The 25,793-nt window shown below is 35.4% G+C and overlaps 1 protein-coding gene across 3 annotated transcripts in view; it reads right to left on the reverse strand.

The window, feature by feature from the left end:
- Window positions 1-3,975: 3,975 nt before the first annotated feature.
- The window catches only part of LOC127935381 (sorting nexin-13), a 33,507-nt gene continuing 11,689 nt past the window's right edge, over window positions 3,976-25,793 (reverse strand). Inside the window, exons 8-27 of one of the 3 annotated variants that reach the window (XR_008148081.1) lie at window positions 24,962-25,050; window positions 23,791-23,874; window positions 23,576-23,714; window positions 23,372-23,460; window positions 22,427-22,526; window positions 22,140-22,336; window positions 21,968-22,072; window positions 21,730-21,862; window positions 21,600-21,637; window positions 21,442-21,511; window positions 20,148-20,323; window positions 19,010-19,117; window positions 18,823-18,933; window positions 16,871-17,032; window positions 16,561-16,632; window positions 15,331-15,476; window positions 15,180-15,248; window positions 14,989-15,101; window positions 9,573-12,292; window positions 3,976-4,195 (exon numbers count right to left, since the gene is read on the reverse strand). Coding sequence is in view for 1 of the 3 variants with exons in the window: in XM_052533184.1 (XP_052389144.1) it covers window positions 12,060-12,292; window positions 14,989-15,101; window positions 15,180-15,248; window positions 15,331-15,476; window positions 16,561-16,632; window positions 16,871-17,032; window positions 18,823-18,933; window positions 19,010-19,117; window positions 20,148-20,290; window positions 21,442-21,511; window positions 21,600-21,637; window positions 21,730-21,862; window positions 21,968-22,072; window positions 22,140-22,336; window positions 22,427-22,526; window positions 23,372-23,460; window positions 23,576-23,714; window positions 23,791-23,874; window positions 24,962-25,050 (2,201 nt within the window). In the remaining 2 variants the exon portion in view is untranslated. Of the gene's footprint in view, window positions 4,196-8,801; window positions 12,293-14,988; window positions 15,102-15,179; window positions 15,249-15,330; window positions 15,477-16,560; window positions 16,633-16,870; window positions 17,033-18,822; window positions 18,934-19,009; window positions 19,118-20,147; window positions 20,324-21,441; window positions 21,512-21,599; window positions 21,638-21,729; window positions 21,863-21,967; window positions 22,073-22,139; window positions 22,337-22,426; window positions 22,527-23,371; window positions 23,461-23,575; window positions 23,715-23,790; window positions 23,875-24,961; window positions 25,051-25,793 lie in introns of those variants that run through there. The other 2 variants (XR_008148082.1, XM_052533184.1) reach the window with 2 other exon arrangements.

The following is a 25,793-nucleotide window of genomic DNA, read 5'->3' on the forward strand; positions in this document are numbered from 1 at the left end:
TATCTTCCTGATGTATCTAAATTCCTTAGCATATCCAAAACCTCAGAACAACTTGATGATGTAACAGAAACTATGGACTCTCTCTTTTCTAGCACTTTAAATACAGTTGCTCCTTTACGCTTAAGAAAGGTCAAGGAAAACAGTTTCACACCATGGTATAATGAGCATACTCGCACCCTAAAGAGAGCAGCCCGAAAAATGGAGCGCAGCTGGAGGAAAACAAAACTAGAGGTATTTCGTATTGTTTTGGCGGGAAAGTAACCTATCCTACAGAAAAGCATTAAAAACTGCTAGATCCGATTACTTTTCTTCTCTTTTAGAAGAAAACAAACATAACCCCAGGTATTTATTCAACACAGTGGCAAATTAACGAAAAATAAAGCCTCAACAAGTGTTGACATTTCCCAACATCACAGCAGTAATGACTTGAACTACTTTACTTCTAAAATCGATACTATTAGAGATAAAATTGCAACCATTCAGCCGTCAGCTACAGTATCACATCAGACGGTGCACTATGGACCCCCTGAGGAACAGTTCCACTCACTCTCTGCTATAGGAGAGGAAGAATTGTATAAACTTGTTAAATCATCTAAACCAACAACATGTATGTTAGACCCTATACCATCTAAGCTCCTAAAAGAGGTGCTTCCAGAAGTCATAGATCCTCTTCTGACTATTATTAATTCCTCATTGTCATTAGGATATGTCCCCAAAACCTTCAAACTGGCTGTTATTAAGCTCTCCTTAGAGTTACAAATGACTTGCTCTTAACATCTGATCGTGGGTGTATCTCTCTATTAGTTTTATTGGATCTTAGTGCTGCGTTTGACACAATTGACCACAGCATTCTTTTGCATAGACTTGAACACTTTGTTGGCATCAGTGGAAGTGCATTAGCATGGTTTAAATCGTACTTATATGACCGCCATCAGTTCGTAGCAGTGAATGAAGATGTATCATATCGATCACAAGTGCAGTATGGAGTACCTCAAGGCTCAGTACTAGGGCCGCTACTCTTCACGCTTTATATGTTATCCTTGGGAGATATCATCAGGAAACATGGTGTTAGCTTTCACTGTTATGCTGATGATACTCAGCTCTATATTTCTTCGCAGCCCGGTGAAACACACCAATTTGAAAAACTAATGGAATGCATAGTCGATATAAAAAATTGGATGACAAGTAATTTCTTACTGCTAAATTCAGAAAAAACAGAGGTGTTAATAATATGACCTAAAAACTCTGCTTGTAATAACCTAGAACACTATCTAAGACTTGATGACTGCTCTGTCAATTCTTCGTCATCAGTTAAGAACCTAAGTGTGCTATTTGATCGCAATCTTTCCTTAGAAAGCCACATTACTAGCATTTGTAAAACTGCATTTTTCCATCTAAAAAATATATCTAAATTATGGCCTATGCTCTCAATGTCAAATGCAGAAATGTTAATCCATGCATTTATGACCTCAAGGTTAGATTATTGTAATGCTTTATTGGGTGGTTGTTCTGCACGCTTAGTAAACAAACTACAGCTAGTACAAAATGCAGCAGCAAGAGTTCTTACTAGAACCAGGAAGTATGACCATATTAGCCCGGTCCTGTCAACACTGCACTGGCTCCCTATCAAACATCGTATAGATTTTAAAATATCGCTTATTATAAAGCCCAAAGAATGGTTTAGCACCTCAGTATTTGAATGATCACTTTAGTCTATTTAGGAGTATGCCATGATCAACTGTGTCAAAAGCCTTTGATAAGACAAGAAAAAGAGCTGAACTATTTTTTTTTATTTTTTTTTTTGCAATCTATCTCTTGGATTTCATCAAATATATCTTAATTGGTGTTCCAAATATGAACAAATCTATTCAAAAAGTGAAACTTGTATATTATATTCATTCATTACACACAGACTGAAATATTTAAAATGTTTATTTCTTTTAATTTTAATGATTAACTAAGGAATGATTAACTTGACAACTAAGGAAAATCCCAAATTTTAATATTGTAAAAAGGTTCAATATTTAAGACACCTGGTGCAACACTCTTATCAGCTATTTTAACTCAAAACAGCCGCAAAGCCTTTAAATTGTCTGTCAATCTAGTTCTGTAGGGTACACAATCATGGGGACTGCTGATTTGACAGTTGTCCAAAAGACGACCATTGGCACCATGCACAAGGAGAGCAAGACACAAAAGGTCATTCCAAAAGAGGCTGGCTGTTCACAGAGCTCTGTGTCCAAGCATGTTAATAGAGAGGCGAAGGGAAGGAAAAGATGTGGTAGAAAAAAAGTGTACAAGCAATAGGGATAACCGCAACCTGGAGAGGATTGTGAGACAAAAATCTATTCAAAAATATGGGGGAGATTCATAAAGAATGGCCTGCAGCTGGAGTCAGTGCTTCAAGAACTACTACACACAGACGAAGGGGCTATGCACAAGATCCTGGGCCCTATGCATAGGCAGTCCTAATGCCCCCCCCCATCCCCCCAATCTGGGGTTTCAGCTGTCGCATTACTTGTGTCAAGCCACTCTTGAACAACAGACAGCGTCAGAATCGTCTTAAAGATTAGACTGGACTGCTACTGAGTGGTCCAAAGTTATGTTCTCTGATGAAAGGTAATTTTGCATCTCCTTTGGAAATCAGGGTCCCAGAGTCTGGAGGAAGAGAGGAGAGGCACACAATCCAGGTTGCTTGAGGTCCAGTGTAAAATTTCCACAGTCAGTGATGGTTTGGGGTGCCATGTCATCTAATGGTGTTGGTCCACTGTGTTTTCTGAGGTCAAAGGTCAACACAGCCGTATACCAGGAAGTTTTAGAGCACTTCATGCTTCCTGCTGCTGACCAACTTTATGGAGATGCAGATTTCATTTTCCAACAGGACTTGGCACCTGCACACAGTGCCAAAGCTACCAGTACCTGGTTTAAGGATCATGGTGTCCCTGTTCTTAATTGGCCAGCAAACTCACCTGACCTTAACCCCACAGAAAATCTATTGGGTATTGTGAAGAGGTAGATGTGATATGCCAGACCCAGAATGCAGAAGAGCTGAAGGCCACTATCAGAGCAACCTGGGCTCTCATAACACCTGAGCAGTGCCACAGACTGATCGACTCCAGGCCGCGCTGCATTGCTGCAGTAATTCAAGCAAAAGGAGCCCAGACTAAGTATTGAGTGCTGTACATGCTCATTCTTTTCATTTGGCCAAGATTTCTAAAAATCCTTTCTTTGAATTGGTCTTAAGTTATATTCTAATTTTCTGAGATACTGAATTTGGGATTTTCCTTAGTTGTCAGTTATAATCATTAAAACTAAAATATAAACATTTGAAATATATCAGTCTGTGTGTGTGTGTGTGTAATGAATGAATATAATATACAAATTCACTTTTTGAATGGAATTATAGTGAGACTTGAAAAGTGAAATAAATCAACTTTTTGATGATATTCTAATTATATGACCAGCACCTGTATTATTTTAGATCGAAGTCAACAATAATATTGAAAAACACCAGATGAGAAACAAGAAGAGCAGATGCCATTTCACAGGTCAAAAGGTGTTAAAGAACATTTAACACTTAAAATTATACCTGCCAATTCTCAGAAAGTGTGACCTGCTCGAGTTTACAGAATTAGATGTGTGAGTGTGTGGGTGAAGGAGGGTCAAAGAACATTGTTCCTGCTGCAGAACGATCTACGTGTGTTAGAGAGGAGCATTTAAATCCCAGCAGAGACCCATTCTGAGTTGAGTGACCTGAGCACATTCTCGTATGAAGAGAAGATGAAGCTGTTTATCGTGAGCGTCTCTGTGCTTCTGGCTTTTTCATGCATCTCATCTGAACTTGTACACACATTTTTTTTTTCAACAAAACACCTCCGGTTATCCCTGTCATTCTGAATGACTCAGCTGTACAGGACAGTAATAATGAAAATGATATATGAGCAGAGTGAAAAGTATAATCCTCTACGACAGTGCCAGCCAATCAGAGTAGAGAAAGACCACAATCAGGCAAATCACATGATTAAAACTGCTGGTCAATCACAGCAAACAGCCACAAACAAGAGCAACCCAAACAGTCTTCAAACCCCTTCAATTAAGAGTTCAAGTGCCATCTTTACTTTCATTAAAACACAAAATCAGCTCTCATTTATTTCTGCTGATCTGAACCAGGTCCCAAGGCTGAATCTCGTGAAACCTGAGAGGAAAGAACACTTATAGATCATATTTCACTTCAAAATCTAGATAAATAAATAATGTTTGCATAGAAAATTAAATGAAAGCAGTTTTACCCATTATATTTCTTCCCGATTCTTATTACTTAAATCAAAGAACCTTTTTATTACATAAAAAAATATGTATTTTTATTTAAGTCTGCATAATAATTAAATTATTTTCATGCATAATATACATAAAATACATTAATAATGATACTATCAGTTAAAAAAAATATATATATATTTTTTTATTATAATTTTAATTAGGTTTTTAATTATTTTACATTTATTTTTTAATGTTATAGTTTATTATATAATAATTTAAATTGTAATATATATTTATGAGACTTTTCAGACTACATCGTCATAAAAAATCATCATAAAAAAGCATGTCACAATGAAAAAAAAAAAATCATAATTTGGAGTGAAATATGACCCATGTATGTTCTGAGGGTTGGAGGTATGGGTAAGTTTAAGGGTTAATTATAAATGTAATTACAGAAATTAAATACAGATGTAATTACATGTAGTTTTTTTTAAAAATAAGTACAATGTAAAAACATGTATGTACACAATAAGTACATTGTACTAAATTATTAATTAAAATGTCAGTACATAGTAGTTAAGGCCACTAAATATAAAGTGGGTCCAGACTTATAAATAAAAAAATACTAATTAAAACTTCTTTGGGTATACAACAATGGTAACTCTGCCTTCTCATATGAAGTACAATGATGTGTCTGATAACTAGAACCAGTAATAAAACATAAAACACTATAAAAAACAGAATGAAGTTAATTATTTTAGATAGATTACTTGGTAGAACTTTAGAATTTGAAAAAAATCATAAAACTAGTTTAGCTGTGTTTAAAACCATCTTAAGCTGACATTAATGGAACAGAACAATATCAAATGCTGACTGTAAATATTAATGAAGTGCTTGTGAAGCTGATGGAGCACAGCAGTAAAAAGCAGTGTCATCTGTATACAGATGGAACTTTGCATTTGGAATGTTATCGCATAAATTCTTTATAAAGTATTCAAAGAAAATAAAATAGGTCCTAGAACAGATCCCTGAGGGACACCTTTGGAAAGTGACAAAATAGATGATGTACAGTCTTTTAAAAGCACACACTGTGTTCGTCCTGAAAGATTTTAATGGTATTTTTAAATATTTAATGGTATTTTCAGCGAGACCAACAAAGGAGAGTCTATTTAGGAGTATGCCATAATCAACTGTGTCAAAAGCCTTTGATAAGACAAGAAAAAGAGCTTTTTTTTTGCAATCTATCTTTCATCAAAAATATTTTAATTGGTGTTCCAAATATGATCAGAGGTCTTGGGTTTAAAATGGCACAGTGAGTAATTAATGACAGAATTTTCGTTTTGGGTAAACTAACCCTGTAGACACTATAAATCTTATACAACAATTTTGACCCTCCTCAATGAAAGTCTATGGAACTTATTGTAAATTAGATTATCCATTTAATGAAAATGGATCTGATCTGTTAGAAAAGATAAAGCAAACCGATTCAGATCAGTCTGACCTAAGTTTGGTGGTTGTAGCTTGAAAGCTCTCTGAGGAGATATATTTTATTTACTTTATTTTAAAAAAAAAATTAAATGTTGCCTTGCCGGCTAACTGAAATAAGCTTGTCAAAATTTGAACTCTTATGATTTTTAAAGAATTTTAATTAAGTCTGTTTGACAAGGCTGCATTTATTAATCAGCATATTAGAGTGATTTCTGAAAGATCATGTTACACTGAAGACTGGAGTAATAATGCTGAAAATACAGCTGTGCATCACATAAATAAATTACAGTTTAACATATATTCAAACACAAAGTGGTTATTTTAAACTATAGTAATATTTCACAATAGTACTGTTTTAAAGTATACTATAAATTAAGCCTTGGTGTGAATAAAAAAATATTTAAAAACTGTAATGTTTTGATAAGTGTTGTATGTATATAATTATACATACAGGTGCTGGTCATATAATTAGAGTATTATCAAAAAGTTGATTTCACTAATTCCATTCAAAAAGTGAAACTTGTATATTATATTCATTCATTACACACAGACTGAAATATTTCAAATGTTTATTTCTTTTAATTTTAATGATTATTGCTGAAAACTAAGGAAAATCCCAAATTGTAATATTGTGAAAAGGTTTAATATTGAAGACACCTTTTGCCACACTGAAATAAGCTGATTAACTCAAACACCTGCAAAGCCTTTAAATGGTCTCTCAGTCTAGTTCTGTAGGCTACACAATCATGGGGAAGACTGCTGACTTGACAGTTGTCCAAAAGACGACCATTGATACCTTGCACAAGGAGGGCAAGACACAAAAGATCATTGCAAAAGAGGCTGGCTGTTCCCAGAGCTCTGTGTCCAAGCACATTAATAGAGAGACGAAGTGAAATAAAACCCATTCAAAAATGTGGGGGAGATTCACAAAAAGTGGACTGCAGCTGGAGTCAGTGCTTCAAGAACCATTACACACAGACGTCTGCAAGACATGGGTTTCAGCTTCGCATTCCTTGTGTCAAGACACTCTTGAACAACAGAAAGCGTCGGAAGCGTCTCAAGACAAAAAGGACTGGACTGCTGCTGAGTGGTCCAAAGTTATGTTCTCTGATGAAAGTAAATTCAACATTTCCTTTGGTCCCAGAGTCTGGAGGAAGAGAGGAGAGACACACAATCCATGTTGCTTGAGGTCCAGTGTAGAGTTTCCACAGTCAGTGATGGTTTGGGGTGCCATGTCATCTGGTCCACTGTGTTTTCTGAGGTCAAAGGTCAACGCAGTCGTATACCAGGAAGTTTTAGAGCACTTCATGCTTCCTGCTGCTGACCAACTTTATGGAGATGCAGATTTCATTTTCCAACAGGACTCTGCACCTGCACACAGTGCCAAAGCTACCAGTACCTGGTTTAAGGACCATGATATCCCTGTTCTTAATTGGCCAGCAAACTCACCTGACCTTAACCCCACAGAAAATCTATTGGGTATCGGGAAGAGGTAGATGTGATATGCCAGACCCAAGAATGCAGTAGAGCTGAAGGCCACTATCAGAGCAACCTGGGCTCTCATAACACCTGAGCAGTGCCACAGACTGATCCACTCCACGCCACGCTGCATTGCTGCAGTAATTCAGACAAAAGGAGCCCCAACTTAGTATTTAGTGCTGTACATGATCATACTTTATGTTTATACTTTTCAGTTGGCCAAGATTTCTAAAAATCTTTTCTTTGTATTGGTCTTAAGTTATATTCTAATTTTCTGAGATACTGAATTTGGGAATTTCCTTAGTTGTCAGTTATAATAATCAAAATTAAAATAAATAAACATTTAAAATATATCAGTCTGTGTGTGTGTGTGTGTGTGTGTGTAATGAATGAATATAATATACAAATTCACTTTTTGAATTATAGTGAGACTTGAAAAGTGAAATAAATCAACTTTTTGATGATATTCGAATTATATGACCAGCACCTGTATTATTTTAGATCGAAGTCAACAATAATATTGAAAAACACCAGATGAGAAACAAGAAGAGCAGATGCCATTTCACAGGTCAAAAGGTGTTAAAGAACATTTAACACTTAAAATTATACCTGCCAATTCTCAGAAAGTGTGACCTGCTCGAGTTTACAGAATTAGATGTGTGAGTGTGTGGGTGAAGGAGGGTCAAAGAACATTGTTCCTGCTGCAGAACGATCTACGTGTGTTAGAGAGGAGCATTTAAATCCCAGCAGAGACCCATTCTGAGTTGAGTGACCTGAGCACATTCTCGTATGAAGAGAAGATGAAGCTGTTTATCGTGAGCATCTCTGTGCTTCTGGCTTTTTCATGCATCTCATCTGAACTTGTAGACAATTTTTTTTTTTTCAACCAAACACCTCCGGTTATCCCTGTCATTCTGAATGACTCAGCTGTACAGGACAGTAATAATGAAAATGATATATGAGCAGAGTGAAAAGTATAATCCTCTACGAAAGAACGTTAATTCACCATTTTTGAATATATCAAATGATTGAGCGACAGCTCATATTTCTTGTGTTTTCTTTAGTAAATTTGAAAACGTACCCAATTTATCTATTCTGCCTTCTTGATTGGTTTAATGAATCCAGGTGATCAGTCAGTGACATCAGGAACAAAAGACTAATAAATAATAATAATAATGTTATACCATCTAATGGCAAAAGATGAAATATCAAAGGATATATTTCTGATGTATTTTATCCCATGGTTTTTATGAACATTGATTCCTTTGAGTTTAAGATGCAACTGTATATGGCGCTCCCCAGTGTTTAATCAAAGAAATAACATTTTGTTTTTGTGGATGTGATGGAATAAGAACAGGATTAAAATTCCATTTAATTTTGAAGATATTTGTCAGATAGACAGATGGATAGCCATATGCTTTTAAATTCAGCATTTCAGTGAGTAACTCAACAGCCTTTTACTGAAGGTTGAACCAATTCATATTGAACACGGTTGCAAGAGAGGAGAAATAAAAATAATCATGCTCCTGGTGTGATCTGCTTCAGAATTGGCTTAATCAGAGAGGAAAAAAGTATTACAATTCATGTGCATTTTAATTTGATGTTGATTTGATTTTATAAGCACAGTAAAACTCAAATTGTTGCATTTAAATTGCCATTCATAATTCCTGATCAAACAGGCTTTATTTGAACTTGTCAGACAGTATTCATTCATTCATTCATTCAGACAGACAGTAAGTGACAGCCCTCTGAAAAGGGCAGTGAGTTGGAGTTAATTTTATTAGTGTTATACTGAGTAAAGCTGCTCAAAATCAATGTTTTAGAAGCATAATGCGAACACTACTCCTTTAGAGTCCTTTTCAGTCTATTAAAACGACCCTGACATTCAAATCGACTTACTTTGTTAAAGAAAAATAAGAAAATATATAATTGACAGTACATTTAGGCACACCTCTGAAACATACTTACACCAATACGCACAGTTCATGTTCATAGATTCATACGTACAGGGATTCAGAAAACAAACTCAAACCAGAAACATCTGTATCGGCCATTTGGTGGATTTAAAGGGGAAGTCGCTCCTGTGTGACTCGACCAATCACAGCAGATTTCAGCTTCTCAGTGCCAGCCAATCACAGTAGAGAATGACCACAATCAGGCAAATCACATGATTAAAACTGCTGGTCAATCACAGCAAACAGCCACAAACAAGCGCAACCCAAACAGTCTTCAAACCCCTTCAATTACGAGTTCAAGTGCTATCTTTACTTTCATTAAAACACAAAATCAGCTCTCATTTATTTCTGCTGATCTGAACCAGGTCCCAAGGCTGAATCTAGTGAAACCTGAGAGGAAAGAACACTTATAGATCATATTTCACTTCAAAATCTAAATAAATAAATAATGTTTGCATAGAAAATTTAATTTAAACGGTTTTACCCATTATATTTCTTCCCAATTCTTATGACTTAAATCAAAGAACCTTTTTATTACATAAAAAAATAATGTATTTGTATTTAAGTCTGCATAATAATTCAATTATTGTCATGCATAATAATACATAAAATACATTAATAATGATACTATCAGTAAAAAAATAAAATATATTTTTTATTATAATTTTAATTAGGTTTTTAATTATTTTACATTTATTTTTTAATGTTATAGTTTATTATAACAATTTAAATTGTAATATATATTTATGAGACTTTTCAGATTACATCATCGTAAAAATCATTATAAAAAAGCATGTCACAATGAAAAGAAAAAATTAATTTGGAGTGAAATATGACCTATGCATGTTCTGGTAAAGTCTAGATCTATAAAACATGACTGGAGAGTGTTTAAGATCTATGTGCTCAAACGCCAGACGACCTCTGACCTCGGCAGCATCTTTCGTGTCTTTGCATGTTCTGATCATCCGTTCACCAACAATGTGCTTTCAATCGTTTTCTAAAAGCAAAAAGCACCAAAATCCATCAAGAAGACAGCAGGAGTGACGAAACATTAAAAACAAACACGTCCCCAACACAAGCATAAAAGCCCGACTTATAAAACAAGTCCTTTAAAATAAGCCTTTTACACAACAACGGAATGTTTCGGTGGTTTTGGATGGGCTTCGGAAATTCTTCACTTGAATATACTTGAAAACTATCCCATATATGATTATTATATAACATGCATGGAAGGAACATATTGCACAAAAACGAAAGACATATTCTTTGACTGAAAATCTGATTCGGACAGTCGATATCTCCTTTACGTGTGTGTGTGTGTGTGTGAAAGCTACATCTAAACACACGTCTCTTGGTCTTGTGTTTAAGGCTGAATCTATACCTCACACTGGAACAGTCTTCAGCATCAGACAGTCGCAGTTTAGTGCTACACTTGCTATCCTAAAATAAAGTACTTTTAAAAACCCCTCCACTGGATTGAGTTATAAAAACAGGACGCACACAAACATCGACACGTACATTCGTTAAAGCACATCTCTGTGAACATCTCTACGCTTGAATTCCACCATCTCTGTCCGCTTTGATACGTTTGAGGGCTTCAGATCATTATTACAGAAAAAGTTCAGATTAAAATGAACATTTGCTGAAAGTGCACTCACCCTCAAGGCCAGTCAGGAGTTTGTTTCTTCATCAGGTTTGGAGAAATGTAGCATTGCATCACCTGCTCACCAATGGATGCTCTGGAGTGAATGGGTGCCGTCAGATTGAGAGTCCAAACAGTTGATAAAAACATCACAATAATCCACAAGTAAGTCCATCAGTTAACGTCTAGAGAAGTGAAAATCTGCAAGTTTGTAAGATACAAATTCATCATTAAGCTGTTTTCAAACCATAGCTTCTGACTAAAATGAGTCCATAATCCGTAATAACGCTTCCTCCAGTGTAAGTCATCTTGTCTGAATCAGGAGAGAAATCTGCACAGATCAAACACCATTCAACAAAACAAATCATGAGCTATGTGGATGGATTTTGATGTGAGAAATAACAGGAGATCGATTTTTTTCACTGGAGGAAGCTTTTTTAATGATTATGGACTTGTATTTTAGTCGGAAACAATGGTTCGAAGTTAAAAACATCTTAATGATGGATTTTATTTCAGCTTTTGTCTTCTCCTCCAGGTGTTAACTGATGGACTGGATTACTGTGATGTTTTTATCAGCTGTTTGGACTCTCATTCTGACGGCACCCATTCACTGCAGAGCAAGTGACGCAATGCTGCATTTCTCCAAGTCTGATGAAGAAACAAACTCATCTACACCTTGGATGGTCTGAAGGTGAGTAAACTTTCACCAAATTGTAATTTAACTATTCCTTTAAATCATTTTCGATTATCTTAAATATTACATGTAAGCTAAAGGCTGAGAGGGATAACGTTATGCCTATTTCAGTTTCAGTGCCACAAAATGATCATAATACATCGCTGCCGAGCCTCCTCAGATGATTCTGCTTGTAATGAGTGTTAAGGTGCATAGGTAGCTTCGGTCAGATTTCCTCCACCATACAGTATTGACGATGAGGCGACCAATGCCGAATACAAAACGAACCCAAAATAACCCAGTATCTATCTACACAGTGTCCTTCAGAACATCAGATCAGAGATCTGCACGGCAAACGGAGAGATCGCTCAGTCTCTCGTAGTGGTTCAGACGTGAGTGAGGTGCTGAAGGCTTCAGGATGATAAAATGACTCCTCTATGCTACGGCCGTGTCAGTACAGTGCTTGAAAGGAGAGCAGCCAGGAGGCACTGAGAGGAAGGTGTGTGTCTGAGCGTTTGCCGTTCGGGTGGCTCGGTTTCCCTCCTCCTTCTCCGTCCGTCTGTCACCTCTTGTGCAAGCTGCGCAGTTTCTGTGAATATCTGAGCACGCGTGGCGAGCGCGAGTGGAGCTTCACGAACAGCTCGGGGAACCTGTACTGAGGAAACAAGGTCTCCAGGAAGCGCTCCAGAAAGACGCAGGCCAGCCGGCGGTTCAGCGGTTGGTGCTGGAACATGTCAAAGACGCGCAGGATGCCCTTGCGTGTGGTTTCTGCCCCGATGATGTGCTTCAACTCATCTGACGGGAGGAGAACATTTCAATTTGTATAAAGCATTTCATAATAGATTCAAAGCCACTTTATTCAAAATAGCACAAAATAGTCACATTTAGCAGACGGTAATATGTGACCCTGCACCACAAAACCAGTCTTAAGTGTCAGTTTCTAGAAATTAAGATCATCTAGAAGCTGAATAAATAATCTTTCCTAGATCACTCTACGTGAGGTACTGTATATATACAGTATTGTTCAAAATAATAGCAGTACAATGTGACTAACCAGAATAATCAAGGTTTTTAGTATATTTTTTATTGCTACGTGGCAAACAAGTTACCAGTAGGTTCAGTAGATTCTCAGAAAACAAATGAGACCCAGCATTCATGATATGCACGCTCTTAAGGCTGTGCAATTGGGCAATTAGTTGAAAGGGGTGTGTTCAAAAAAATAGCAGTGTCTACCTTTGACTGTACAAACTCAAAACTATTTTGTACAAACATTTTTTTTTTCTGGGATTTAGCAATCCTGTGAATCACTAAACTAATATTTAGTTGTACGACCACAGTTTTTTAAAACTGCTTGACATCTGTGTGGCATGGAGTCAACCAACTTGTGGCACCTCTCAGCTGTTATTCCACTCCATGATTCTTTAACAACATTCCTTAATTCATTCACATTTCTTGGTTTTGCTTCAGAAACAGCATTTTTGATATCACCCCACAAGTTCTCAATTGGATTAAGGTCTGGAGATTGGGCTGGCCACTCCATAACATCAATTTTGTTGGTTTGGAACCAAGACTTTGCCCGTTTACTAGTGTGTTTTGGGTCATTGTCTTGTTGAAACAACCATTTCAAGGGCATGTCCTCTTCAGCATAGGGCAACATGACCTCTTCAAGTATTTTAACATATGCAAACTGATCCATGATCCCTGGTATGCGATAAATAGGCCCAACACCATAGTAGGAGAAACATGCCCATATCATGATGCTTGCACCTCCATGCTTCACTGTCTTCACTGTGTACTGTGGCTTGAATTCAGAGTTTGGGGGTCGTCTCACAAACTGCCTGTGGCCCTTGGACCCAAAAAGAACAATTTTACTCTCATCAGTCCACAAAATGTTCCTCCATTTCTCTTTAGGCCAGTTGATGTGTTCTTTGGCAAATTGTAACCTCTTCTGCACATGCCTTTTTTTTAACAGAGGGACTTTGCGGGGGATTCTTGAAAATAGATTAGCTTCACACAGACGTCTTCTAACTGTCACAGTACTTACAGGTAACTCCAGACTGTCTTTGATCATCCTGGAGGTGATCATTGGCTGAGCCTTTGCCATTCTGGTTATTCTTCTATCCATTTTGATGGTTGTCTTCCGTTTTCTTCCACGTCTCTCTGGTTTTGCTCTCCATTTTAAGGCATTGGAGATCATTTTAGCTGAACAGCCTATCATTTTTTGCACCTCTTTATAGGTTTTCCCCTCTCTAATCAACTTTTTAATCAATGTACGCTGTTCTTCTGAACAATGTCTTGAACGACCCATTTTCCTCAGCTTTCAAATGCATGTTCAACAAGTTTTGGCTTCATCCTTAAATAGGGGCCACCTGATTCACACCTGTTTCTTCACAAAATTGATGACCTCAGTGATTGAATGCCACACTGCTATTTTTTTGAACACACCCCTTTCAACTAATTCAACTAATTGCCCAATTGCACAGCCTTAAGAGCGTGAATATCATGAATGCTGGGTCTCATTTGTTTTCTGAGAATCTACTGAACCTACTGGTAACTTGTTTGCCACGTAGCAATAAAAAAATATACGAAAAACCTTGATTATTCTGGTTAGTCACATTGTACTGCTATTATTTTGAACAATACTGTATATATACAAATTGAATTTAACGTACTTCACGTATTTTATGTTTTCATTTAATTTTTATTAGGTATGTTTTTTATGTCTATATAGTTATTTTAGTACATCAAGTTAAACTAAGTGAATGCATTTTAAATGTTTACATTTAAATATCCTATTTTAATGTTTATTTCAAGTAAAAAACTGATTTTATGGTTTTTGTTTTTTTGTTTTAATCATTATAAACCCTGGCACTATATACTGTATGTATATATTATTATATAAACATACATGTATTATACTACCATTCAAAAGATTGGGGTTTGTGTATTATTTTATTATTTTTTAATAACACTTATTCAAACTGATCAAAAATGACAGCAAAGACATTTCTAAGGTTACAAAATATTTCTATTTCAGATAAACACTGCAAAAGAATCAAAGAATCCTAAAAAAATATTACGGATCATGCTTTCAACATTAATGATAATAATCAGAAATGTTTCTTGAGCAGCAAATCATCATATTTTCATGATTTCTGAAGATCACGTGACACTGAAGACTGGAGGAATGATGCTGAAAATACAGCTGTGCATCACAGAAATAAATTATAGTTTAACAGATACTCACATAGAAAACAGTTTTTATAAATGGTAATAATATTTCACAATATTATTGTTTTTACTGTATTTTTGATCAAATAAATGCAGCCTTGGTGAGCAGAAGTCGACCCCAAACTTTTGAATAGTACAGTATTTATTAAATATTTTGGATTATATGATAATATAAATAGTGTGAACTGATTTTCCACTATAGTCTATGCAGTGTCATAAGATCCAGGCTGTAATGTGTGTGTGTGTGTGTGTGTGTGTACCTGGCATGACGCCCAGGAGTGTGGTCTTAGCGGCGACTCGTGTCCTCATGCGTAAGCTTCTGTCTCTGCGAGGCGGCGTCTCGGCCAGGATCCCGTTTGGCCAGTAAGAGTCTCTGTAGAGTCAAAAACCCAGTCAGAATCAGCAGCAGAGTCACACACACGTCCAAACAGACAGCGAGTGAAATCATCACCTGAATCTCTTCACGTAATCAGACACTTGCTCAGGCGAGGTCATGTAGTCCACATGATCCACGATTTTCCTGCAGTGAAGGGAAACGAATGTTCACCGTTGAGCAGAGATGCAAGCGTTTGTGAGTCTGTATGAGTGTGTGTCTGTGGCACCTGTTAATGGTGTCTCCAGACGTGGCTCGGATCAGCTGCTGCAGGAGGTTTTTAATGTTTCTGCGCAGCCACTGATTTCTCTCCTTCAGATCAAACACCTCGTCCATCAGCAGCAACATCACCCTCAGTGGGATATTATCATCCCCCTGTGCATCAGAACAAGTGTACATCATTAAACTGACGGCTTCAACTCTACCATCTCATGCAAATCTCATTCCAAGCCATGGAAACATTTATCAGGGATGCAAACTAAATAGATCAATTATTTTAAATTAATTATTTTTTTTATTAGACAATTCTTCTTCTTATATATATTTTTTTCAATTATACAAAATATAAATCAATAAGGAAATACATTACTTTGGTAAAATACTAGTTCTGTAGAATAAAATAAAATCTATATTTAATAAATAATGATGATAACAATGAATAAAATAATAATAATAAATTTTATTATTTTATTAAATGATAAATAAAGAGTGTAAACGTAATAATTATAAGAATCAATTAATAATTAATAAAGAAATACATGGCTTTGGTAAAATACTATTGCACTGCAAAATATAAAATGAGCATTTAATAATAATAATAATAATAATAATATTTTATTAAAGTAAAAAAAATATAAAATTATTTTAACACAATATTATGATAATAATATTATACTGTAAAATAGAGTACTTAATAATAATGAATATATATTTTAAGTTATACAAATAAAAAACGATAATTATCAATATATTTAATACAGCATTACTTTAAAAGATAAAAAACAACAAAGATATGTATTACTACATTAATTTACCGTAAAATCTAAATAGTATTTGGTAATAAAATGAATAATATTTTATTTTACTTAATTATAAACAAATAAAAATTAATAAAGAAATAAAATATTATGATAATACTATTGTACTGTAAAATAGAGTATTTCTGTACTGTAATATAGAGTATAATAATAATAATAAAGTTATAAAAATACAAACAATAAAGAAATATATTGCTATATTAATACATTACTATAAAATTAAAGAAAATAATAATAATTTGCGGGAATATAACACCAATATTTATGGATGTCTTGTCCCACACAGCTTGCACTAGAATTGCTAATTACAATTATTAAAATAAATGTCATTATTTATTGTTGTTTTACACGTATTGTGCAACAAAACATTTGAGGCTGTGTTGGAGTGATTTGGTCAAGTTTTTGATTCGATGTTGACTCACATTTTCGTCCAGCTGGGCCGAGATGCGGTAGTGTTCGGGATCGATGTCAGACTTTGCGATTAAAGGAGGCACCTGTGGATCAGACACATCTGGAGTTAGTGACATACCTCGTAAAATCACACCAGTCGAGCGCAAACACTTCCTACATCCCCGCTCAAGCTATGCATATGAAATGAATGAGAAAGCGGCACAGACAAAGTGTCCCAGTCACACAAAACATCAACCATCATGCAAAGCGTCAAGTTCGTGAAACATCTGTTCTTTTGTGCATTTCCCACAAGTGCTCTGAGATCCTCCAGACGTGCTCTACCTTAAATATGGACTGTTTAATATCCTGGCCAAGTTTCTCGGACATGCGGCCCATGTCCGCCGAGACTTTGGACACTCCCTCGGCCAGGCTGTCCGGCAGTGACTTCACGGCATTGGACACGTTCCTCATGGAGCTCCGGAGAGGATTCACAAACGTGTCCATCTGTCCGAGTCCAGAGAACAGGACAAGTTTAAAGTTTACAGCTGTAGGACGCTCCCTTCTGGAGTCATTCATCACTGTTCCTACTGACCTGCAGCATTCAGATTGTGTCTTTACCGCTGCTTTAATTCACATTAAACCGGCTCAACTTTCACTATTCTTAAGATTATCGTTGAAAATTAATGACTTATGCTAACTTCACCACTGCAAATCGCAGTTTGTGTGAACGCCCCTTCAGTCTGTCGCTCTCTCTATCTATCCATGCATCTATCAAAATGATGAGAAGAATATTACGATTGCATCTATGGGTTTATTATATCATTGTATTAGTGTTTTATGATTCAGTGCATTGTTTTTATGATTAATGAATATATGTCTGCATGTTTAATTTAAAGCACTATTTTTTATTTATTTTTTGCTAAAATATACACCACTGTTTCAAAAGTTTGGGGTCGATATAATAATTTTTTTGAATAAAGGAATACTCTTATTCATCAAGGAAGCATTAAATTGATAAATCAAGACATTTATAATGTTACAAAAGATTTCAATTTCAAATAAACGTTGTTCTTTTGAACTTTCTATTCATCAGAGAATCCTGAAAAATAAAACAAGAGCCTTCTTTTAACCCTTGTGCATTGTTCAAAATCACTACCCTTTCGTTATGTTCGGGATGAAAACATCCACTCAATTAAACTGCTGTAAAAATGTATAAGATAAATATTTTTTTTTTCTTTTTTTGCATAAATCCTTTAAATCAACCTCAGTTCTGGTCAAAACTACCAAATGTTTTTTAAAAATACCCAAGATTTTAACTCTTTAATTGCCAAGTTCATAAATTATGTCACTGATTTAAAAAAAAAAAAAAAGACTTATTTTCAGTATAAAAGTAATTGTGGCTGGAATTTTTTTTTCTGTATTTGATGTTACACTCTATATAACTCCATATACAAGCCAGAAACTAAGCCTTTTTTTTGCACAGGCTTTTCTAAAGGGTTAATGGTCCCACCTAGTGATCAACTGTAAAAATGTCATTATAATGGAAGTCAATGGGGCAAAAACAGCCACCAACAACAAATGAGGGAGAAAAAAAATAAAATCGAATGCTGCACAAAAACTAACAATGCATCAAAGCCAATCTTGTTAGTAATCGTTGACATGCCCAAGACTATTATAAAAAGTAAAAAAAAAATCCAGTCCACAATCACTTTTTATATTGAAAATATGTCATATTGTGTGTTTTTTTTCCCCAAATCAGTGACATCATTTATGAACTTGGTAATTAAAGAGTTAAAATCTTGGATTTTTATTTAATCAGGACTGAGGTTGATTAATAGATTTATACAAAAAAATGTATCTGATACTGATTTACAGCAGTTTAATTTAGTGGATGTTTTCATCCATGAACATCCCGAAAGGGTAGTGAATTTGCCCACAGTGTATTGTTGAGTTTTTGAACATTTTCAAAGCATTTTCCCAAAATATGGGTCAAAATAAGATTTGTCACCAAAACTCATTCCATTAGCTCAAACTCAGAGAAAGTTGTGGCCAAAATAAGACTCAACTTTACCCCCTAGTGGACGAAAACGTCCCCAACAACACATAAGGGTTAAAGACATCAGACATTATCTGGCTTTTTTTATTCTCGTATTCATTCGTTTTTCTAATGCTGGAGCATGTATGCATGAAAATGCGGTGTGAATGCCTAGATTATATCCCGATATAACTTGATCAGCTAAATCTCCCACCCTTCACTGATGGTTTGAAGCTTTTGTGAACGTGGCGTTCCTCACCTTGCGTGCGAAGTCTCCTTTGCCCTTGCTGTAGGCTTTGTTCTCCAGGAAGTCATAGATGTAGGGGATCAGCATGGGACATGCCTTCACCATCTCAGGATTCAGCAGCAGCTGTAAGACAAACTCGGCTCTCAGCACACCCGAGCCAGCAGAAGGCTAAATAAACCCCCGTCCCGGTCTGACCCACCTGTAAATAAGAGTTCAGGTCCTTCTTCCTCTTCTCCAGAAACTCCCTGTCCATGTTGTTAAAGGTCTTTTTACCAGGAAGCTTGAGAATCGGACTGAGGGTCTCAAACTAAAGACGGGACACATGGGTTAGTAATCATCACATCTATCAAACCACATTAGACCAGAACAACATGGACTCTGTGTTCACAAAACTACACGGAATTTAAACACTCGTCTCTTTTAATGTTTCCTTAGTAAAAATGTTAATTATTTTGACTAACTGATATCAATATGGGTGCAGTCCACATCGCTGTTTAACACATTTTACCAGGTTTCAAATTATTAATTAAAACCAGCACAGATAAAGGTCTGGATTACAATTACATCTTTTATAAAAACAATACATGCCACATCCATATATATGTTTAAATTCAGATAGCTGTAAATGCCTTTTTATGGCAATAACACCCATCATAATAATACTATTTTTTTATTAATATTAATATTTAATATTCTTTTTCTTCTCTTTTTTTGCTATATACATATTTATTTAGATGTTTAAATTTGTTAATTTTACTTACTTTTTTATGAGAGTTTAAAATTATGCCATTATTAATCACGTTTAAGAATAAAATTACAAACAAATTGTCAAAAATGTATATATCAGGGTAGATTTTTGTATTGCTTTTAAGTTTTGCATATTTGTTATATTTATTTTATAATGGTAAAAAAAATATAATAATAGTAAAATCTGTATAACTTATATATATATATATATATATATATATATATATATATATATATATATATATGTGTGATATTATATAAATTCTTGTCAATTACGGTAACCTTTTTTCCCCATCTCATCTTAAAATATATATGGATGTGACTATTGTTTTTTATAATAAAAATATTATTTGAATCCAGCTATTTTTCACATTTTTGTGTTTTAAACATGGTCAAATGTGTTAAACAGCGATGCATCGTAATAAAGACACAAAGACAGGCCAAAAAATAAATAAATAATGCAACAGACTCAAGCAATTAAGCACATTTCTACCATGTTGATTTAATATGTACTGCTTTTTTACCATTATCTAGTAATATAATATAAAATCTGCTTAATGGCAGTACAACGAACTAAAAATCTGTCTCACCTGCTCAGTGATGCGCATGTGGAAGTCATGGAAATCGCTGTAGCGGCGGTACGTCTTCCAGATGTCCTCGCTGCCGTCCGAGCTCTTGCGTATGACGGTGAGGGTGTAGAGAGCGTACGTCTTCCCGTGATCGTTACACACGCCTGCCACAGGAAGTGGGTTTAGAAACGCATCAGCTTCAGAGCACCGGAGAAGTGAGGCAGGAGCGATGGAGACGATGGTGCGGGGGAAAGAGAAGAAGAGACACAGCAGAGAGAAGACAACAAGACAAAGCCACAGAGGGAGAGAGAGGGAAGAAATAACGTAAGAAAATAAAGAAATAAAGCTGATGGAATGATAGTGTCACAGAATCAGAATCAACACAAAGTGACAAATAAATGAAGCTTGAAAATGAGAAGAAGTGATGACTAGAGAAGAGAGGAAAGCTGAGCAGAACACACACTGAAATCACACTGAGTATTAACATCTACACGAGTCATTACTAGCATTCAATTCAACAGAAAAGAATTCAAAAGAATTCAGAAGAATTCAATAGAAATCAGGGCCTCTTTAGAGACAAACTCGAAGATCGTCTGCAGGTGAAAACAGGTCATATTTCACCTCAAAAACAAAAATGAAAGATATTTACAAAATCATTTACTTATTGTTACTGCTGAACACAAAATAACATATTTTGAAGAATGTGTGAAACCAAACGCTTGCAGACAGCCACTGATTTCAACAGAATTTTGTTCTGTACTATGGAAGTCAATGGCTACCGTCAATTGTTTGGTTACACACATTCTTCAAAATATCTTCTTTTGTGTTCAGCAGAAGAAACAAACTCATAAACTTCATTTTTGTGTGAACTATCCCTTTAAGATGTTTTTGACATGATTTCATTATTTCATAATGGTGATTATTACTAATGTAATACAGTTTATTTTCCTTTTTAATTCAACACAAAACCAGCATAAATTATAGGAAGTACAACAAATACTACCATTACATAAAGAGCATGCTTTAAGTAATTTAAATACAGATTTCTTGCATTGCAATAATGCGAACTGGGAGGAGCCTAAAATTGACTTAATTTTCTTTTAACATAAAATGTATTATTGGTTTCTTTTGCTACGAGGGTGAAATATGACCCAGACATACTTGACTAGGTTCACCTCCGCAGATTGTTTCATCATGTTGCAACCAGGTCCAATAAAATAAAAGGTTTTTACTAAGCAACACGACATTTTGATGGTCACACTGCATGTTTTTGTAACTGAACGGTTTTATTAGACTATTAAAATCAAACTCTCACCCGTGTCAGAGATAAAGGCATGAAGCTGAGCAGACTCATCCACGCTCCCGCTGCTGAGATCATCTAACGACTACAAAACACCAGCATCAGAACCCAGCTCACACACTCAACACGCATGATGTATGTTCATATACACACAAAGGCTTTATTTGACATACTACATTAATGCTTCCTGTTGGAGACCCGTTGAATGACTCTGGAGAAACAGAGAATTAATAATGAGTTTTAGGAGGTGATGTGTAAACACGCTCATCTGGTAGTGTGTGTGTGTGTGTGTGTGTGTGTCACCTCCGTCCCCGTCGTCTGAACCCCTGTAACTGGGCTCTTTCAGCATGTCCAGCTCGGCCAGCATCCGCACGTACAGCGGGTGCTGCCTAAACGACGGGTAAAACCTCTCGTCCCGCAGCATCATGTCATACACCTGAGGAACACAGACAGCTCATCAACTGGGATTTTTATTGCTTTTATTAGTCATAATAATGCTGCTTAAAAACTGCTTAAAAAAAAAAAATGAATCAGTAATCACCTTTTTCTGTATTTCATCAAATATTTCTGGTGTGGGATCCTCTTTACTGAGTTTTTGAGCCAGTCTGGTTACAGACGCTTCGTCCACCTCCACCCTCGGAGAGGCCTGAGTGGAAATAAAGCCGTCAAACATGACTTCATGGACACTTCCTGTATTTTTACTGTCTCCTCACCTTGTCGGACAGGTACTGGTCGTAGACGCCGAGCGCGGCGGATCTCAGCAGGCCTTTGGTGGTCTGGCTGCTCTGAATCTTCCCGTCTCTCTGGCTGCTCTGTAAGACCTCCAGCTGCTGCTGGGCCGTGACCCGATAGCCCTCCACCGTCAGCCAGAAGAACAGGATCGCCTGACCGCCCATGTGCTGCATGTAGTCTACAGAGAGACAGAGAGAGAGAAGCCAATCAGGAACAAGCTGACGATGTCGAATGAGAAGACAGTGTGTGTGCATGTGTCTCGACTCACCCATGAAGAACTGCAGCGCGATGTTGTGCACTAATATATGCTCCAACGGAATCACACACAGCTTCCCGAAATTAGCGGCGAGTTTCAAAGCGTCAACTTCCTGTTTGGAAAAAAACAACCAAAATGTGTCCAAAATAGTCATTTTTGCAGGTTAAATGTGAATTATTTGTTAAACAAGTGGTGAATTAATTGCTGTTAATAATATAGATTATAAAAAGTAAAATTGTAAGTATTAAAATTTTAATTGTGTATTTTATAATGTTTTTTACAATAGATATTTCTGTATTTTTCAAAATATATTTTTTATATAATATAAAAAATATTTTTTATTATTATAATTATTTTAATTATCTGTATAATGTTCTGTCATAATTAAATTATTTGAATCATTTTTATTAATATTTAATTATAATTTTGTTATACATTCCTAATTATATATTCTATATAGTCTTAATTATAACAAATTAAACTCCTACTAAACATTAATGGAGACTGAAAATGTATTAAGAGCATTGCTATTTTAGCATCAAGATACTATTATTTTTTAAATCATTTTTATATATGGTTTTTTTAATTATAGTTTTAGTATTTTTGTGTGCGTTTCTAAAACATGTTTATATAGCTTTTTATGCATTTATATTTCAGTTTATGTTTTAGTACACCAAGTTAAACAAAACAAAAATGAGAAATGTTACCTTTGTCAACTAGCAGAAATAAAATGTTTATTTCAGTTCAGTTTTATTTCAAGAAACGAAAAGGTTTGAATGGTTTTTAACTCTAGTTTCAGTTAACTTTAATAGCCCTGATTAAGAGGAATCATTAAATGTTTCATTTACACTATTGTTAAACATAAATTGACTAAAAATATACAATCGGAAATCTTTGAATGAATATTCATGAATTATAATAAAGCACATGTGAATGAAGCAGGAGAGATTTGTCTACCTTCCCTGATCGCAGCCGTTGTATCCGTGTTTCACAGACTTTCTTCACAAAGAGCAGACTATTGATTTGATTCTTTATGAAGTTGATATCTGTGCGTGGAGACAGAGAGAACATTGTAAACTGTGTTGTTATAAAGCCCTGAGCTTGCACTCATCTTTTCCCACACATTAGTGTAAGTGTGTGAGCGTGTGTGAGCGTGTGCACCGTCTCCTCCCGTGTCCAGAGATCGCAGGTACTGAAGCTCCTCCAGGACTTTGTCTTTGACGGCCTCCAGCTCGTCCACTTTGTCTGTCAGCTTTAAGATGTTCAAGAAGGCCTCGTAGTTACAGCTGGAGTCCCGAATCTAAACACACACGCAGAACGTGTTAAAGATCATTGGTGACACGCTTCTGGACTGTAAGAGCCGAGGCAGGTCTCACCATCCAGACGATGAACTGGTTGATGTAGTCAGGGTCACTCAGCTGGTTAATTAAGGGCAGCAGGACACCTCTGGCCAAAACTTCCTGCAGGACACCAGACAATCAATCAGTTAATCTACATCAACAGGTTTGCTCATGTGTGAGACACCGAGAGTGAAGCTCGAATCCTGTCCTCTGAACATCAAGATCTGTCAGGACCCAAAACCAAGCTAATCCCAGATCTAGTGTCTCAAAGGATTGTTCTGGATTACATCCAATTTACACTTTATCAACAGCTTTTGTTATATACTGTCAATTTGCACAGAGAATCATTTAGACACGTCACTAATTAGAACATTAATTTATAATTAATTGTTAAAATTACAATCAGTGTTATTTGGTATATTTTTATAGCATTTACCAATATAATTTTTTTAATATTGTTTTTTATTTGTTTTTATTACTATTTTATTAAGTTTAAGTTTTAGTAATTTTGTTATGTGCTTCTCTCATTTAATTTTTTATATTTCTATATATTTTTTATTTTATACTTTTAGTTTAAGAAATTAATTAATTAATTAATTATTTGTATTAATTTTTTGCCAAGGCAACATTTCTTTTTTATTATTTTTATTCAGCACCCACTGAAAAGCACAAGTTATATAACAGACTAGGATCAAAATAGAGAAAGAAAACAAAGAGCAAATAATAATAACAGCAAAATTATAATAATAATACTTTTAGTTTTAGCAATTTTAGTACTTAATTTATTTTCAATGAAGTTGCTTTGGCAAGATTTAATAGGTTTAAGTTTTTCATCTTATATTTTACTTTAGCTATAAATGCATTCAATTACTGCAGCTTAATGCATTTATAACAATTATATAATATTTATAATAATTATAAATGCATTAAAATACTGCAGAGTCAAAATGTTTTAAGAGCAATGCTTTTTTGGACACTGAGATACTATTATACTTTTTATTAATATTTTGAATCTTTTTTTAATATTTTTGGGTTATATTTGTATTTATTTATTTATATTGTAAGGGTTTTCTCCACACAAACGGTGCTTTGCAGTTTTCATCCCTTTTATTTTATATCTGGTCATGACATTAGCTGAAAGCTATGATGTTATTGTGAATGAATTTGGGCTTGTTTTTGCACGTGTGTGTGTGTGTGTGTGTGTCACCTTGAGGAAGTATCTCATATTCTTGTTGTGGAAGTCTCCAGGAGGTAGTAACAGGTATAGCAGCACTTCACAGAGATCCCGAAGGTAACCTGCACCAGAAACACACCAGTTTTTCCAGTTGTGGGCGGAGCTAATGTGCAAACGGGCGATCTTATAGGCTGGTGATCATCTAGACCTGTCCCTTATTTAAATTTCAGCAAATCAGTTTGAGGTAACGCTGATTAACGTGATTAATATTCATTAACACAGCAGCTCTATACTGTTAGTGTAGTAGTATAGTAGTAGTACAATAATTACTATAATTACAATTAAAATGGCAAACAATACCTTAAGCATCACCACCAGTCCAAAGTTAAGTTAAAATGATAAATATGCATTCATACATGGTGACCAAGTTTTAGTTTTAATCACTAATCATGTGTGTGTGTGTGTGTGTCAAATATTTACTAGCCAATAGTGATTATATTCTAGGTTTGTGTGAAGGTTGTCTGTATTGTGTGACTTCAGATGTGTTTAAATGAAGCGCACAAGTTCAACAACAAACCTCTTTAATGGTGTTTTTTGTGCATTTTTTACACAAAGCAGCCAGTTTTCACGGTCACGTTTCACAAACATTCATCAAAACATCTCCTTTTGTGCCCCATGGAAAGACAGAAGTTGGTTTTAGAAAGACATGAGGCTGAGTAAATGATTTGTGATGATGATGATGGAGGAATGCAGATGTGCACAGGGCACATTTATACACACAAAAATCACTCCACCCAAAAATGTGTTTATTGTTTTCTTCTATAACCATTTGACTGCATTAATAACTGGGTGTGTGTTTGTATTT

Source organism: Carassius gibelio, chromosome A19, assembly GCF_023724105.1.
Source record: "Carassius gibelio isolate Cgi1373 ecotype wild population from Czech Republic chromosome A19, carGib1.2-hapl.c, whole genome shotgun sequence".
NCBI lineage: Eukaryota > Metazoa > Chordata > Actinopteri > Cypriniformes > Cyprinidae > Carassius > Carassius gibelio.